This window comes from Pongo pygmaeus, chromosome 5 (assembly GCF_028885625.2).
Source record: "Pongo pygmaeus isolate AG05252 chromosome 5, NHGRI_mPonPyg2-v2.0_pri, whole genome shotgun sequence".
NCBI classification, from domain to species: domain Eukaryota; kingdom Metazoa; phylum Chordata; class Mammalia; order Primates; family Hominidae; genus Pongo; species Pongo pygmaeus.
The window spans coordinates 3,308,075-3,326,165 of NC_072378.2; the positions used below are offsets into that span (position 1 = coordinate 3,308,075).

The 18,091-nt window shown below is 47.1% G+C and overlaps 1 protein-coding gene across 7 annotated transcripts in view; it reads right to left on the reverse strand.

Annotated features, from left to right (window-relative positions):
- SLC22A23 (solute carrier family 22 member 23) overlaps window positions 1-18,091 on the reverse strand; it is a 187,993-nt gene that overhangs the window by 167,745 nt on the left and 2,157 nt on the right. Inside the window, exon 1 of one of the 7 annotated variants that reach the window (XM_054491069.2) lies at window positions 2,741-2,877. The exons of 5 other annotated variants lie outside the window; for them this stretch is intronic. In XM_054491069.2, the coding sequence (XP_054347044.1) occupies window positions 2,741-2,800 (60 nt within the window). In that variant the 5' untranslated portion in view covers window positions 2,801-2,877. Of the gene's footprint in view, window positions 1-1,981; window positions 2,047-2,740; window positions 2,878-18,091 lie in introns of those variants that run through there. One more of the 7 variants, XM_054491070.2, reaches the window with a different exon arrangement.

Genomic DNA, 18,091 nt, shown 5'->3' on the forward strand with positions numbered 1-18,091 from the left:
GCTTTCAAACCCTTCGCAGTCTTGTGCCATTCTCTCCTCCTAACTGAAATAAGTGTCTTCTCCCACTCCTTCCCATTACAGAACGCACATCCCAGGGATTCCCAACTCACTCTCTTCCCTATCTCCATGCACAGTGCACCGCTCTCCCAGGCTGACTCTTTTGGCCCCGCCTCTGTCTCCTGGGACCAACTGTTTTCCAGGCATCCAGGCACTCACAGATCCATCCTCCCTGTCTCCTGCAGCTCCCAGCACAGTGCTGCGCACAAAGTAGCGGCTCAATAAACATCTGAATGTTACACACTGCTCAGGACATGCCTGGTGCGGTATTTTCCCCACATAATTTTGAACTATAAGATTAGACCGCTGTGTTTGCTATACAGATTCAAACAGATTGCAAAAGAAAGGTTGCTGTGTGTCACCGCTTCCCCGTACTCAAGGAGAAAATGCCTTCTGAAGACTTAAAAACGTCTTTTCAGTATGATGATCCATACATCCTCAGTCTGTAAATTGCCTGGTAACCTTCTGGCTGCCAAAGGTCATTTCAGCTTCGCAAAAACTGCTATTAAAAATGAGATTCATCATCAAAGTTGCTGTTGGCTTTCCTCACCACCCTCCCATTGGTCACTTATCTAAGACTGCCCCAAAAGAACTATAGTTATAAACGATGAACAACAAGAAGGCAAATGAGAAATGAATTAAACACAGAAACCATTTGCTTATACTTAAATCAAATACATTATCAGCAAACACATAAAACCAAAAAAAAAAAAAAAACCCAGAACAAAACAAAACCACACACATCGAAATTCCCTCATAGTCTTGATGATATCCACTTTTGACAAGTTGTTTCTTATGGGACTTCCCAGAAAAATATTACAAATAAGTCTTCTTTTAAAATGAAATAATAGGCCGGGCGTGGTGGTTCACGCCTGTAATCCCAGCACTTTGGGAGGCCAAGGTGGGCGAATCATGACGTCACGAGATTGAGACCACCCTGGCTAACATGGTGAAACCTCGTCTCTACTAAAAATACAAAAAAAAAAAAAAAAATTAGCCAGGTGTGGTGGCAGGTGCCTGTAGTCCCAGGTACTCGGGAGGCTGGCGTGAACCCGGGAGGTGGAGCTTGCAGTGAGCTGAGATCGTGCCATTGCACTCCAGCCTGGGTGACAGAGTGAGACTCCGTCTCAAAAAAAATAATAATAACAATAATAATTTTAAAAATCCACTCTGGAACCTACTAGATTTTTTTTTTTTTTTTTTTTTGAGACAGAGTTTTGCTCTTGTTGCCCAGGCTGGAGTGCAGTGGCACCATCTCGGCTCACCGCAACCTCTGCCTCCCGGGTTCAAATGATTCTCCTGCCTCAGACTCCCAAGTAGCTGGGACTACAGGCATGTGCAACCACGCCCAGCTAATTTTTCGTGAAGATTTTGATGACTCCAGGAAATAGAGTTCCAGAAACCAGTAAGCCCCGGACAGGCTCCTGTGGGAACCCATCACCTTCTTGCATTTCGCTCCCTCTGGCCAGATGGGCTCCAATCGAACATCTTTGTTGCCTGCTTGAAAGTAGCTGTGACAGTCAGACATGGGCCCCTGCCAGGACACCCAGTTCAGTCTCCCCTGCCACCACCATTGACAGCCGTGTGCTAGAGGCACCAAGAACATCAAGAACACTCCAAAAGGAAGACAGTGCTACCAAGTCCAGGGCCAAGAGAGTGGGACAAGGCAGACAGTGCTGCGATCATGTAAGCAGGACCCATCCTGCTGGGCAAGGGGTTGCTCTGGTTACCCAAGGGGGCCCTGGCCAGCATTCCAGCTAATACCTAGCACACTCACTTTCGGAGCCAGCAAAGCTATGAGGTGCCTGCCTCGGCACAGGTAGCAGATGTTTCGCTAGGACTAGATGATCCATCAGGCTTGCTGCCTGGGTCCCTGGAGGGAGCCAGCCTGATTTATTACTCAGCAAACATAAACAGTGCTTACGTTCAGCTCTGGCTCCAGCGCTTGGTGTCTGTGTCCCACGGGAGAGCTCCAGTTTCCTGCTGCTGACAACACTATAAAACCACCGTAATAGGAATTAATTATGGAAAAGGCTACTTTGAATTAGAGACATTTTGAAAATAAGTACCTTTTACTTCCAAACAAACGTTTCCTTTTCCAGTAATTAACCATTATTCTAAGTAGAGGTTCAAAGGACCTACTTCAAGGAGTGACTTGGTCATTAGCAACATTCATTCCTGTATAAATATACTATGGCCCTTTTCCCAAACATGCTTCCCTAGGTGGGCTAAACGTGCCTGTTGCCTGCTGAGCTTTGTTTGTCCCATAACGAGCTCAGCAAATCCTTTCTTCACAGAGGGCAGGGAACCGTGGCTGCCTCGTGGGAATTCCCAGCAGCATGAAACACCCTCAGCCTGAACACTCATGTGCCTTGTACTGTGGGTTAAAGAGCAGAGGTCCCACTGTCCCACCCCACAGGCTTGGCCATCTGTTGGGTGTGGTCAGGAAATACAATGAATGTTTTTATTAGTCTAGACCGGGGTTTCTCAAACTTGTCGTATTTGGGGCCGGATCATCCTTTGTGATGTGGACGGTCCTGTGCCCTGTAGGATGTTTAGCAGCACCCCTGCCTCTACCCACCAGGTGCCAGTAGCACCCTCCCCCCATGCCCCCAAAGGTGTGACAACAACAACAAAAATGTCTCCAGACATTGCCGAATGTCCTCTGGGAGCAAAATCATACCACATGGAAAGTGTCCAGAGAATTTCTTTTAAACGATGGATGCTGGGGTCCTACAGGCATTTCCAAAAGTTCCCCAGGGTGACTCTAAGTGCACCGGAGCCACCGCAGCCCTGGACGAAGATGGGCCTGTTCCACGTGAAGAAAAGGCTCTGTGACCTACCTAAAGTTCTGAACAGCAGTGGTTTAAAGACATAATCGACTCCAGAGCCCAGTATGATCCACCCAAGTTTCATTAGTTGCCATTTCAGATAAGCTACATAACTCTTCTTAATCTTCAATAGCTCACTGAAATGTGACTTCAGGTTTGAGCCGACTTATGAATCTGTCCTCTTTTATTCTTGTCATCTTAGAATTAAACCATCCAACCTCACCCAAATGAGAGCAAAACCCTTTCGCCACCTCCTTACTGACACCATGCAGGAAGTGTTTATAGAGCACCTGCTATAGAAGTGTTTATAGAGCACCTGCTATAGAAGTGTTTATAGAGCACCAGCCCAGGGGCTGAGGTTATATATTCAGGCCAGGACAGTAGCGGTGGGAAATGGGAAGGGAGGAAGAGGGAGCCAAGAAGGTCTGAAGGAGGCAACAGGATGGAGGGGTGGACTCTGGGCTGAAAGAAGAGCATAGGGGAACACAGAGCATTGTTTGGGAAATAAACAAATTGGTGGGTGGAGCTCTGAGGTCCCTGTGGGGATGATGGGGATGGAGGCAGGAGAGGCAGGCAGAGACCTTGAAACCTACCACCCAGGCCCAACTTCATCTTAAAGGTCATGGAGAGCCACAGAGGATTTGAAGCAAGGGAGTGATAAAGAGCCACTCAGCTAGTGTCCAAGGACCAAAACACTGGGATTTAGGGAAAAGGCACAGATAAGATCAGGTACCACAGGAGAGGGCCAGTCCAGCAGGTTGGGGAATGCACAGGCCTAGGGCTTCAGGGAACTATCCCGGGTGCAGATACAGATCAGAGCTGCCCTGCTCAGGGTCCATGCTGGAGCTCTGCTGTCATGGGCTGTACCGCCCCCTCAAAGCTCCAGCGTTGAAGCTGTAACCCCCAGGACCTCAGAATGTGACTGTGTTTCAAGAGTGGGCTTTTAAGGAGGGTATTAAGGTCAAATGCAGCCATTAGGGTGGGCCCTGATCCAATTCAACTGGGGTCCCTATAAGAAGAGGAGATGAGTGGCTGGGCGCGGTGGCTCATGCCTGTAATCCCAGCACTTTGGGAGGCCGAAGCGGGTGGATCATGAGGTCAGGAGTTTGAGACCAGCCTGGCCAAGATGGTGAAACCCCATCTCTACTAAAAAATACAAAAATTAGCCGGGCACGGTGGCGGGTGCCTGTAATCCCAGCTACTCGGGAGGCTGAGGCAGGAGAATCGTTTGAACCCAGGAGGTGGAGGTTGCAGTGAGCCGAGATCATGCCACTGCACTCTAGCCTGGTCAACAGAGCAAGACTCCGTCTCAAAAAAAAAAAAAGAAGAGGAGATGAGGACACAGACACACACAGAGGGAAGCCTGTGTGAGGACAGAGAAGACAGCCATGTACAAGCCAAGGAGAGAGGCCTCAGGAGAAACCAACCCTGCTGAACCTTGGTCTTAGACTTCCAGCCTCCAGAACTGTGAGGAAATACATCTCTGCAGTTGAAGCTGCCCGTCTGTGGTACTCTGCAGCCCTAGAAACTTACCCAGGGAGGTCAACTGAAATCCCTGAGCAGTTGTGTGGGGTCCGGCATCAGGCAAGCCTGACAGCCCCTGTAGTGGAGAGACCACATGGTGCTGGGCTGGGGCCTGTAGGAGGCAGGAGCACTGGGCACCGGGCAGAGAAGGTGCTTTGCAGGAGCTCAGACATGTCGAGAGGGAGAGGGCTGTGGCCCCCAGGTAGGACCATGGCTGTGTTTTGTGATGGGGGCTCGTTCAGGTGGTTTTCAAGAGGCATTGAGTAACACGGGTGTGTCCTGGAGGCACAGCGCCTCAGGGGCTGGCTTGAGGGGCTGTGGACAGACCCTTTGGGTGGACACGAGCCCTTCTCTCCTGGATCTCTCCCATCAAGTCCTAAAATCTCGTTCTTCCATCATTTCCTTACTTACAAAGTTCAGGAGACTCATTGTCTACTGGGGGAAAAAAATCAAGCTAGCCGGAAGGCTGACTCTATGGCTTTGTAGGGGGGCCTTGCAGGGTCAGGACCCATGCCCTCCTCTAGGCCACGTCCTCTCTGCACTCTGCACATGTCCCTTCCCCACCTTCATCAGCTCCTCACAGAAGAGGTCCTCTCTGAATCCTTTCCACTGCTCAAACCCAAGCCCTCCTTGGGGATGGCTCAGATGCCACAGCCCCCTGGGCTTCCCTGCCCACTGACAGAAGCGACTCCTCTGCACCCCTGTACCTTGTCCTGTTCTTGGGCCAAGGAACCTCACAGTGCACTGCACCTGCCTTCCTGGGATGTGCTCGGTTCACCTCCACACCCTCAGCTCCCATTCCCTGCCCCGCTCGTCCTGTGCTGCATGCCAGGGATATTCAATTTCCCAACCATCTCCGGCTACATGAGGAGCTCCCTTCTCCAGGGCTGACACGATCTTCTACCCATCTGTGACACCAGCCCAGGGCAGATGTTCTGAGAGGAAGAGAGGGACACCACGCAAGCGGCTGCAGCACTGCCTCTGAAGGAGAGAGCAGGGGAGGGATGGAGGGATTGTCCGGAACTGTCTTCAAGAAGGAAGGGAATCACCCAAGTTCCCAGCCGCACATGCACCATAGCCAAGGGGTAGAGGTGACCCAAGTGTCAGCCGATGGGTGAACAAACAAACAGAATGTGGTGCAGGCACACAATGGCATATTCCTCAGTCTAAGGCAGGAAGGAAACGCTCACACACGCTACTACATGGATGAGCCTTGAAGACATTACGCTGAGCGACACAAGCCAATCACAAAAGGACAAATGCTGTGTTACTCTATTTATATGAGGTACCCGGAGTAAGCAAATTCAAAGAGGCAGAAGGTGGCATGGCGTTGCCAGAGGAGGGGAACGGGGAGCTGGGGTTTCACGGGGACAGTTTCAGTTTAGGAAGATGGAATCGTTCTGGAGATGGATGATAGTGCCAGCTGCACAACAATGAGGATGTACCTAATGCCACAGAACTGTACACTGAAAAATGGCTAAAACAGTACATTTTATAATTTATAGTTTTACCACAATTACAAATAAAGACAGTTTTTAAAAAGAATAGGACAAAGACTATCCGCTTACTGCAGACGCTAAAGTATATCCATTTGAGAACAGTGGAGTTCCTCAACACGTAGCAATCAAGGGCGCCCAATTTGTAAAGCATCTTGTAAACACATGCAAAAGGCAGCTTTTCATCTAATCTGGGAGGAAACACTCCATAGTGCAAATTACGATGCTAAGTACATAACCCGTCCATAATACAATATGACCACTGGGATGCTTGCGGTTGTTTTAAGCCAGCATTATCTCCTTTGCACCTATTTTTAAAATGATTCTAACAAATAAAGCACGACTGTTAGCTAGTTGAATTAAATTATATAAAGGACTGACCCTCCTCCCCACTTTATTAAAAAAAAAAAACACCTGATAAACACTTAACTAGCATTCCTATGACTTAACATCCTTAACCACACATCTCTGTGACTCAGCTCTTTGGTTCTCTGTTCAGATAAGTAAAGCAACTGTCTCAACTTTGAGAGAGCAGCATTTTCAAATGGAAGACTGCTCCCTGGCTCCTTCATGCCATTGCACACCTTGAGCTAACCAAACATCCCAAACAAAATTGCTCAGGGCTTTGTAAAGCTGTTCCCTGGGAAAAGCAGGACCTCAAAATGTGTGTTTTGCTTTTTACCAAAAGAAATCTAGAAAAAGATATGAAATACAATGGAGGAGAGGCAGAGAAGTTACTGAGAAACAAGGAAGACAGACTGGGAAGGGCTTGGGGAAGACAGACGGGGAAACCCTTGCCTAGCTTTGCAGTGGTGACAACACACTTTGTCAACAAGGGACTCTGCATTTTTATTTTCCACAGGGACCTGCGAATTATGTAGCTGGCCCTGACTAGAAGAAATGTTTGGAAAGCAGGAGATTGGCCCTGTGTGAAGGCAGGGGTGGGAGTGACAATTGGCAACACTGTGTTGGTGACTGTCCAAAGGCTCCTTCCAAGCTCCCTGGGTGATCTGGAGCTAATATCTAAGGCCATGTTTAATTATTCCTAGAAGAGAAGCCTCAGGAGGTATGTTCCTGCTAATTCCACACTCAGCTCAAGTAGCCAGCAGGTGAGTTACATCCTGAGTCTCTGGGAGGGAAAAGAATACTTTGTTTAAAGCATTTAGTGGTTAAATCATCAATATTCAATTACCCTCAATTAATTGCCAGAAACATCTGCCTATAACTCCTTCCACCCCAGCTTGAAGAACAGCCTGAACCATATCTTGTCACATCGTTTGAAGGAGTCCCCAGCCCTGGGTAACCTCACTCCCTGCTCCAAAACCTCATTTTCCTCACCCCAATCCATGCTGGGAATCAGATTTGCACCCAGGAAGCTGGAGCTGGACAGAGAGATGCTGGCCTCTGTGTTGGCCATTGCTTGACCAGGGATCACATGAGCAAAAGCATCAGGCGAAGCCAGTTTGAAGCGGGAACCGAGCTCACTTCTGGAGAATAGGATGAGAAGATATAGCTCCTGAGTGTCCTAAAGGACACTCCCACCCCACTTTGTGATCTCAGATCCCACCCTCCACCCCCGGCCCTGCATCTTTCCAAGAAATTCCTTTTATATTTTGTTAATGTAATTTACATTTGTTTTAGTTACTTGTAGCCAAAAGAGCCAGGCTTTCAAACACATGAAGCTCATCTTCCACTAAATGGCATAAACTCAGATTTCTGGCCTGAGAACTCCATGAGGCAGTGAAGCGCCAGGCAGAGCCCCACTCTCCCAGCCTTGGCTAACCAGGCCTTGGCTACCCAGAAAGGTCCCCTGCTTTCTGATCCTGGTATCTCTCTGAGCCCTGTGGCCTGGTGACCTGTTTTGTTTTCAGGTTGGAACTTGGCACATAAACAAACCCTGTGGAGGGTGCTTTTTGGTGGGGCTCCTCCCATCACCCTGGATGCAGGCTCCCTGTCTGAAGGGCATACCTGGCTCTGAACATCATCAGTTTCTGGGCGAAGGCAGCAGACACCTGGCAGTGCCCAAGGAATAAATCGCCCTTCCAGGTGTGGCCTTCAGCTCCTCCCCCTCAAAGTGCTTCTCAGACGACTCATCCCAGTAGTCCTCACCCCACCAAGGGGAGGAAGAAAGGCACCTGAGGCTTCCAGGGTGGGGGCTGTTTGCCAGGCATGTGGGGGTGGGGCACACTTCCCAGTGTTCCGCCTCTGTCCTCACAACGGCCCTCAAGGTCAGGCAGCACTGACCCCACTCTACCATTGAGGAAACTGGTGCAGTAATGCTCCAGGAGTCAGACCCATGACAAGTGGCAGAGTCGGGGCTGTAAGCCAGGCCTGCCACTCTTGCACATTTTTTTTTTTTTTTTTTGAGACGGAGTCTCGCTGTGTCCCCCAGGATGGAGTGCAATGGCGCCATCTCAGCTCACTACAACTTCCGCCTCCCAAGTTCAAGCGATTCTCCTGCCTCAGCCTCCTGAGTAGCTGAGATTACAGGCACGCACCACCATACCTGGCTAATTTTTGTATTTTTAGTAGAGACAGGGTTTCACCATGTTGGCCAGCTGGTCTCAAAACTCCTGACCTCAGGGGATCCACCTGCCTCGGCCTCCCGAAGTGCTGGGATTACAGGCATGAGCCACTGTGCCCAGCCACTCTTGCCCTTTTCATGACATCAAGTTCAGATGAGTTCAGACATTTATGGTGTTGACCTCATAAAGTCAAAGACCTTCAGGAGGGGAGAGAGACAGGCATCCTTCCAACCAGGGGCCAGTGAGGGCTTGGGTAAGGAGACAGCTGGTTGCCGTTCTTCAGATGGAGACTGAGCTGACCTGAGGGATGAGCAGGAACCAAGGGGCTGAAGGAAGGAGGGAAGGGGCTCGAGCAAGTGGAACAGCATGAGCAAGGCACCAGGCAGTGAGAGAGGCCAGGCTGGGAACTATTAATATATACAAGATGCCCCCTACAACAAGGAGGGGTGGCAGGGGAGGAGATGAAAGACATGTGGGGCTCAGGTCTGAGGGCACCCTTGCTGGATGCTGCAGTGATATGGGCTGGTTTCCATCTTATTTTCTGTCTCTTGGGCCTGTGGTGTTAAAAGCAGCAAGACAAGATGGGGGCCTGGCTGGCGGGACTAAGAAGACAGAGAGTAGAGAAATCTGCCCAGAGAGGTGTTCTGCAGAAGCCCACCCATGCAAAGCCACAGCAGAACTGTCCAGAAACCCAAACATACAGCAACCACCATTCTCAAGCACAACGGGAGAGTCACCTCTGAAAGGCCAGCTCCAGGGAGAAGTCACAAAGGGTGGGAGCCCCTGCCAGCCCTTCCCAGACCCTCTCCCATGGTAAGGGCCACTCTGGGGCAGAGGATAAGGAGAACTGGATTCAAACCCTAATAGATTGGTGGCTTTGGACAAGCCAATGGCCCTCCAGCTCAGCCTTCTCATCTAAACTGAAGGCTAGGACTAGATAATCATATTAAACATGGCCATGCCCAGGACAATCTTTTACCTAGACTAAGCAATTAGCAAAGGCAAAGCCGGCTGAATTTGAAGGCAAATTCTAGCCCTATGGTTTCACATATCTGGGTCTTTCAGCTGTGTGGAAATTTAATTAGCATCCTCCCTTGTTGAGTAGGAGGGCAAGAGAAAACGGCAGAACACTCCAAAGGCCCCGTTTTCTATCGACAGCCCTGGGAACAGGCTCAGGCCCCCTTGTCTGGCCTCTGAGCTTCCAGTAGGACTTGCCACCATTCATCCCCAGAACCCCTGCGCAGGCCAGCATGTCTGCTTCCCAAACAGGCCCAGTTTCCTCCAGAACCTCTGGTCAGGCTGCCTTTCCCTGTCAAAAGCTCTCCTCCCTCCCCTCTGCCTATGGGTGGCTGCAGAGCCCCAAGTCTCCATCGTACGTGCAGTGTTTGGGCCAGGCCCTCATCTCACTCCACATGCCCTCCATTGAAGCCCTCCATTCCCAAGGCCTCACCTCAGTTGGCTAAGGGCATCTCCTTGGTATCTCCCGAGAGTGTCTGCCTCCCCGTCAGCCCTGGGGGAGTTATCAGCATCTTCTACAGGCCTCGCTGGCTTTCTCCTGTGCACTCAGCACAGCCTCCCCTCCTCACCACATGAGATCTCACTGCAGCCAGAGAGGTCTTTTCAAAAATATGAATTCTGAATGCATCATATCCCTTATCCCACTTAATACTCTTTAATGGTTTTCCTTTGCTCTAAAATTAGAGGAAAACTTCTTAGCACAGTTTATAAGCCATCGCCACCTCCCATTCCCATATCAATTGCTATCAATTCCAGGCCCTACACGCCACAGGGCCTTTGCAAATGCCATTTCCTCTCTCTGGAAAACACACACATCTCTCCTCTTTTGCCTCTCTCTCTACCTCCTACTCAAACCTCAGCTCTCATCTCAGATGTCACTTTCTTACACAGACCAGTCTGTCTAGGTCAGGGTTTTGTTGTTGTTGTTGTTCTAGTCTCTCAATTCCCTTTCTTTCTACACACTTAACTCAGTTTGTAATTAAAAGATTATTACTTGATCAGTTTGGGTGTGCCTTCCCCAGAAGTCTCTAAGCTCTATGGAAGCTGAGCTGTCTACTTTCACATATCATTGTATCCCCAACACATAGCACAATGCTCAGCTCAGAACAGGCACTCAAATCTGTGAAAAGGAGGAGAGAGGAAAGAAACTTTTTTTCTCTTTTTTTTTTTTTTTTTGAGACGGAGTCTCGCTCTGTTGCCCAGGCTGGAGTGCAGTGGTGCAATCTTGGCTCACTGCAAGTCCGCCTCCTGGGTTCACGCCATTCTCCTGCCTCAGCCTCCCGAGTAGCTGGGACTACAGGTGCCCACCACCACACCCAGATAATTATTTGTATTTTTAGTAGAGACAGGGTTTCACTGTGTTAGCCAGGATGGTCTCCATCTCCTGACCTCATGATCCGCCCACCTCGGCCTCCCAAAGTGCTGGGATTACAGGCATGAGCCACCATGCCTGGACTCTCTCTTTTTTTTTTTTCCTTTTTGAGATAGATGGAGTCTCACTCTGTTGCCCAGACTGGAGTACAATGGCGCAATCTTGGCTCACTGCAACCTCCGCCTCCTGGGTTCAAGCGATTCTCCTGCCTCAGCCTCTTGAGTAGCTGGGATTACAGGCACCCACCACCATGCCCAGCTAATTTTTGTAGATTTAGTAGAGGCGGGGTTCCACCATGTTGGTCAGGCTGGTCTCAAACTCCTGACCTCAGGTGATCCACCTCCCTCGGCCTCCCAAAGTGCTGGGATTACAGGCATGAGCCACTGCGCCGGGCCAAAAAGAAGTTTTTTCAAGTGGCCCAGGGTCACACTCATTAATGTGATAAATGTTTAACAACTGGCTCTACGAAGAAAAAAAAAAAACCCCGATCTATCCTGTTTGCCAATTCCTATAATGTAAATGCTCCCACCATGGCGAATCTGCTCCCACCATGGCGAATCTGCTCCCACCATGGCGAATCTGCTCCCACCATGGCGAATCTGCTCCCACCATGGCGAATCTGCTCCCACCATGGCGAATCTGCTCCCACCATGGCGAATCTCAAGCCGCCAGCGTGACACCACTGAATGCGAAGTTGGATAGACATGTGCAGCGGGCTCAGAGGCAGTAGAAGCCACGCTGGCTCCCACACACCACCAGTTTGTGGCAACCTCAGGACAAAGATTCAGAAAGTCCACCACGGTTTTTTTTGTTGTTTGTTTTGAGACAGAGTCTGGCTCTGTCTCCCAGGCTGGAATGCAGTGGCACCATCTCGGCTCACTGCAAGCTCCGCCTCCCGGGTTCACGCCATTCTCCTGCCTCAGCCTCCCGAGTAGCTGGCACTACAGGCGCCTGCCACCACGCCCGGCTAATGTTTTTGTATTTTTAGTAGAGACAGGGTTTCACCATGTTGGCCAGGATGGTCTCAAACTCCTGACCTCGTGATCCGCCCACCTTGGCCTCCCAAAGTGCTGGGATTACAGGCTTGAGCCACTGCGCCTGGCCCCCACCATGTTTTTAAATGACACCAACTTTTGACTCAATCCTACCTTGGACTAAAGGCCAAAGTAAAGGCATCTGCAAAAAATGTTACTACAGAGAGGCAGAGGAAGACGAAAACAGAGAGGGAGAGATTTGCAGATGGTTCAGAACAGGAAGATGAAGAAGGAAAGGGAGACCTATGACCTGGGAAGACTGCTATCTCCCAAACGGAGGTGGAAAGGCTGCTTAACAGCTGGTTAGCCTCTAATCCTTACATTAATAAGGGCCACTGCCAAATTAAATGTTTAGGATGTTGTTATGAGCAAGTCAACATCTGCATGAAATGCTGGTTATATCCTCTGACCTTTCTAGCAATTTATCCTAATAGCTCAGAAAAGCAAAACAGATATCTCCAACCCCAAAATAAAAAAGTTATAATATCATAAAAATATTAGAAGAAAACATAGGATTTCCCCCCAGTCTTCCAGGAATCTTCCAAGCCTTAAAGCTAACATAAGAAATCACAAAAAAGAAGATTAATTCATACAACTCTAACCAAACCATAAGTTTCTACATAACAAAAATATCATATACAAAATTTAAAAAACCAAACAGCAAACTCGAGGAAAATGGTTACAAGTCATCCAGAAGGGTTAATTTACATCATACATAAAGTGTACCTATAAATACGTAAGAAAATAATGCTTCTCACAGCATATACACACACACATAAAGGCAAAGGAAATGAAGAGACAGTTCAAAGAACAGGAAATATGGATGGCTCTAAAACTTTCAAAAAGATGTTTAACTTCCTTCATAACAAGAGAAATGCAAATCACAACCACCACCAAATATAATTTTTTGCACATCAGACTAGAAAATATGTAAAGATTTGATAACCCCCTGGGTCAAGGAGGATGTGGGGAGCAGGACCACACACATTATTAGTATAATTCTACATAGCTAAGATTTCTACAGAAAACACTCTGACAGTACCTATTAACATAAAAATGTGGCCTACTTTGACCCTCCCACTTCTAAAAATTTCTTACACATGTGCAAATGTTTGTGCATGCCAAGATTTCGTGATATATTGTGAATATAACAGCAAAGACTGGAGACAAACTCAATGCTTCCTCGGTAAGTGATTAGTTAAATAAATGGCAGTCCAGTCTGACAATGGAATACTACACAGACATAAAAAAGAATGAGTATCTCTATGTACTGATGTATTCATCTCCAGCATAAGTGAAAAAACAGTGTTTAGGATACGCTAGTGTTTCTGAGACAAAATATGTAAATGAAAGTAGAACATTTCTGGAAGGGGATGTGAGAAACTGGTAACCATGGTTGCTTCTGAAGAGGGAAACTGGGGGCAGAGATAGAAAGAAATGTTACTTTTATGCTATGCTTTCTGTACGACGTACATGTATTACCTACTACAGTCAATTTTTAAAAATAGATATGCATGAAGATATCCACTGTTGTTGCATATACTAGACAAAAGCCACCATTGGGATGACCTCGTGGTAGTCAGTTCAGTATTTTATTTTATTATTTTTTTTTGAGATGGAGTCTCGCTCTGTTGCCCAGGCTGGAGTGCAGTGGAGTGATCTCGGCTCACCACAACCTCCGCCTCCCAGGTTCAAGCGATTCTCCTGCCTCAGCCTCCCAAGTAGCTGGGAATACAGACGTGAACCACCATGCCCGGCTAATTTTTGTATTTTTAGTAGAGACGGGGTTTCACTATGTTGGCCAGGCTAGTCTGGAACTCCTGACTTCGTGATCCGCCCACCTCGGCCTCCCAAAGTGCTGGCATTACAGACGTGAGCCACTGCGCCCAGCCGTCAGTTCAGTATTAGGAAAAGAATTTAAGAACTTCTAATAAATCAGCAAAAATATCATGCATTTAAAATGTTTCGGAAGAACTGGACAAATTCTTTTGATAAGGTGTCAAGAAAATAGTAGATTCCATTAAATGAACACTTTGATTAGAACTGTAAAAACAGGTTTGAGTGTAAGGCATTTCAAAAGTGAAAACTAGTTATCATATGATAACTAGGATCATGGAATTGTGGGCTATTTTTAAAAGTGTTACTGTTGCAATGATATAATTATTTCTAGTCTTAATTAAATTGTACTTAAAGTCACTTTAAATAACTTCTACTCTTTAGCCCTAGAAAAAGGATACAAATTACTTCCCAGTATATTTCAGCAACTTTCAGGATAAAGGTCAGAAATCTTTGCAAATTCATGAGAACAGAGGAAATGCTACCAGAAGACTGGAGCTGGACAAACATCCTACACTTCAAATATAGAAAAAAATGGGGCAAGTTCAGCTGGCATTGATTATTGGCAAAAATTCTAGAGATTACTCAAGAAAGTGCTGAGTATTAGAAATCAACAGATTCAGTCAGAACAATGCAGGATACACTGTGCAAATTATTATTATTTTTTGAGACAGGGTCTCACTCTGTCGCCCAGACTGGAGTGCAGTGGCGCGATGTCGCTCACTGCAACCTCTCACTCCCAGGCTCAAGCGACTCCTGCCTCAGCCTCCCTAGTAGCTGGGATTAGAGGCGCATGCCACCACGCCCAGCTAATTTTTTCTATTTTTAGTAGAGATGAGGTTTCACCATGTTGGCCAGGCTGGTCTCGAGCTCCTAATCTCAATGATCTCAAATGATCCACCCACCCAGGCCTCCCAAAGTGCTGGGATTACAGGCGTGAGCCTGTGCAAATCATTAAGAGCAATATTTGCAAGTCCGTGGAGTCTTTTTTTGTTTTTTGTTTTGTTTTGTTTTGTTTTAACTTTGTTGACTAATATCTCAGAAGTATCTGAGAACTTGGGCTGCACAGGGAATGCTGGTGTGGGAGAAGCAAGCCAACTGAGCTGAGCTTCCAACCTGTTTGTCCTTAGCTCTCCAAAACTTGCTGTCTATGTGACTTGGAAGGAATTTGATTCTTTTCTGCAAGGCACTGACAATACCTTACAAGAGAGCTGGGAGATAAAACGCAGAGCTTGTGAAAGTCATCAGAAAGTTGAACACAGATGGTCCCCGACTTAAAACGGTTCAACCTGATGATTTTTTGACTTGATGATGGTGTGAACACGATGCACATTCAGTAGAAACTGTATCGATAAGGGCTGCTTTATTCACCAGAAGTGAAAAACACAATGGTTGTGTGAGTATCTGAAGTACACAGCCATTCTCTTTTTCACTTTCAGTACAGTATTCCGTAAGTCGCATGAGATATTCAACACATTATAGAATAGACTTTGTGTGAGATGATTCTGCACAACTGTGGACTAATGTGAGTGTTCTGAGCACACCTAAGGTAGGCTGGGCTAAGCCAGCATATTCAATAGGTTAGGTGTATTAAATGTATTTTCCACTTTCAATATTTCCAACTGGTGAGGGGTTTATCTGGACACAAGACACAACCCCATCCTAAGCAGAGGAGCATCTGTACCTGGTTCTTGTACAGAACACATGGCACACTCAAATGTGTGTTCACTGACTTAAAATCCATGATTATCACTTGCTATTAGTCTGGCTGGTGGCTCACACCTATAATCCTAACGCTTTGGGAGGCTGAGGCAGAAGGACTGCTTGAGGCCAGGAGTTCAAGACCAGCCTGGGCAATATAGCAAGACCCCCATCACTACAAAAAAATAAAATAAAAATAAGCCAGGTATGGTGGTGCATGCCTGTAGTCCCAGCTACTCAGGAGGCTGAGGCAGAAAGATCACTTAAGCCTGGGAGGTGGAGGCTTCAGAGAGCTGTGATTGTACCGCTGTACTCCAGCCTGGGCAACAGAGCCAGATGCTGTCTTAAAACAAACAAAAAAAAACTAGAGACTGGCCTTGGGTAGAGACTGGCCTTGGGTTATTATTCTTAATCAAAGAAAATAATGTATATGAAATGTTTTATAAACTATAAAGGGCTGCACAAAAGAAAGTGACATTAGTGTTGTCATTTTGAAGGCATTGCAGATTCTGCGATGCAAATTCTGGTACCGATAACAAATAGCAAGGCCAAGGCAAAAAATAAAAACAAAAAGATCCTAACAGGAGAGATCTAGAAACTCAAAATTATTAAGATGAAACCTAAGTCATGGTCATGCTACACGAGCCTAAAACTGAGAAAATCCTGACTTCATCCACCACTCCCAGGAAAACAACGTTGGGGGGTTGGTGATCATGGTCTGGAAGAAGAAGTATGTCATGTCTAGTTTAAGCGTAATGCATCAACTCTAGGTTGCAGTAGGGGAAGGGCAGTATCCATCAATCCCCTCTTTGGGTTAGAACACACAGGGCCTGGCTGGGTTGGATTCTGGGTACCATGCATAAGAGACACACGTGCCAACCAGAGCGATAAGTATGGCAACTTTTGCATGTATGGAATAGCTTAAGTATTGTAGATTTTTCAGCCAGGAAAGAAGCTATTGAAAACACATTTTATTTAAGAAATAATTTAAAAAAACAATTATTCTGAGGAGCAAGTGGCACAAATAGGCATGAGTTAACCTGAGTTTTATTTACCAAAAAGTGTGCCTTCCTGCAAGGAAGAGCAACTACGGGATGGACTAGCTGCCTTGTTAACAAAGCACTCCCTTCCCATCGATGGAAGTGTTCAAACTAGGATGGATAACTTCATGTCAGAGATATCATGCAGAAGGCGAGAGAGGCTGGTCAGCCCTAAGATCCCTTTTAACTACAATAACCTGGGATTCTAACTGCCTTGGCAGTTTCACGTGTGTAGGTAGGTGCTAGGATACCAGTAGCCACATGAGAAAGAGGTCCAGAACTGTGCCTGGTAGCTCTTCTTCTCCCTATCTGGCACCTAGGGACAGAATAGTGCATATATTGTAGGGTACACACACGCTAAAGGATACATGCTAAACACAGGATACCTGCTGAAGACAGCATGAGGCTTATTTGCAAGGGAAAGGTCATGGAACAGAGCAGGAAAGAGGCACAAAAGGCAGCTTCTCAAACCCTGAGCTTTTATCCACTGAAAGAAGGCAAAGGCTCCTTCCACTTTCTGCTTCTACTTGGGATGTGGGCTGACAAGCACCTGACCCCTAGAACTCCTGCACTCATCATAGTGTATATCCCACATTTGTGCATCTGATACAGTATTCAACGCACAAAGCAGCACAGGAAAAGTCTGCCTTCCAACATGCCAAAATGTGCTTGAAAAGCTCTTTGAAGCATTTGTTATGTGCTTGAAACACACAGAACACTGGGAAGGCAGTCCTTTATTTAGATCTTTTTTGTCTGTGAAAATCAATATGTCCTTTCTAGGCTTTACTGTATAAGAAAATGTGTGTCTAATTCTTGTTCCCAGGTTTCCCCTCTCAGTCTGGCCCAGTAACTGCAACGTGTCATCAAGCATCACCCAAAACATGCCACACACATGAGTGCTGTCTGTGACCCTCTCGAATGCTAATTTAGAAGAACTGCCCAGCTCTCCAATATGCCTCCATAGTCTGCTTTTAAGAACTATTTTTGTTCTCTCCTCCCACCATGCATGGCTGAGTGTGAATAGCTGTTTCCTGGGTCCTCACTGCCAAGGTAATGGCACTCTATCCCACCTCGTCACTTTCAAGTTCACCTCTACTTTGACCCCAGGACACAGCGCTCTTCACACATACTCACTTTGATCCATTATTCTCCCTCTGCTCTAGAAAGACACTTAAAATACTTAACAATGTTGCCAAATCCTCAGTCTGTCAAACATACACAGTGATTTAAATAGTCATTGTTCTTAATTTTTCTGTGCTGCTAAACCAGAAAAGAAATATTGCCCGCCGTGAAGGGAAAACAGTCACAGAAACACCTTTAGAAAGCAGGGGGTAGGAGGTGGGTGGGATCAAGGTGAACCCAGCTAGAAGGACCTTCCCCATTACCTTGCAGGGCAGCAGGGGCAGCTCAGTCAGACAGTTCCCACAGGACAGAGCATTTCTGGCCAGGTTGGTACAAGATTAAAACAATGATTATGATGATGTAAGAGTTTCATCTTACACATCCATGAGCTACAACTGTTAACCAATGCACACGGGGGGAGGAGGTTACATGCACATTGACTATTTAAAACTGTCCAATTTCATACATTTCGACAAAGCATTTAAAACTCTGCCAGAACTGCCCAGAATGGGTAGGGGGTGGGGAGGGGGACAGTC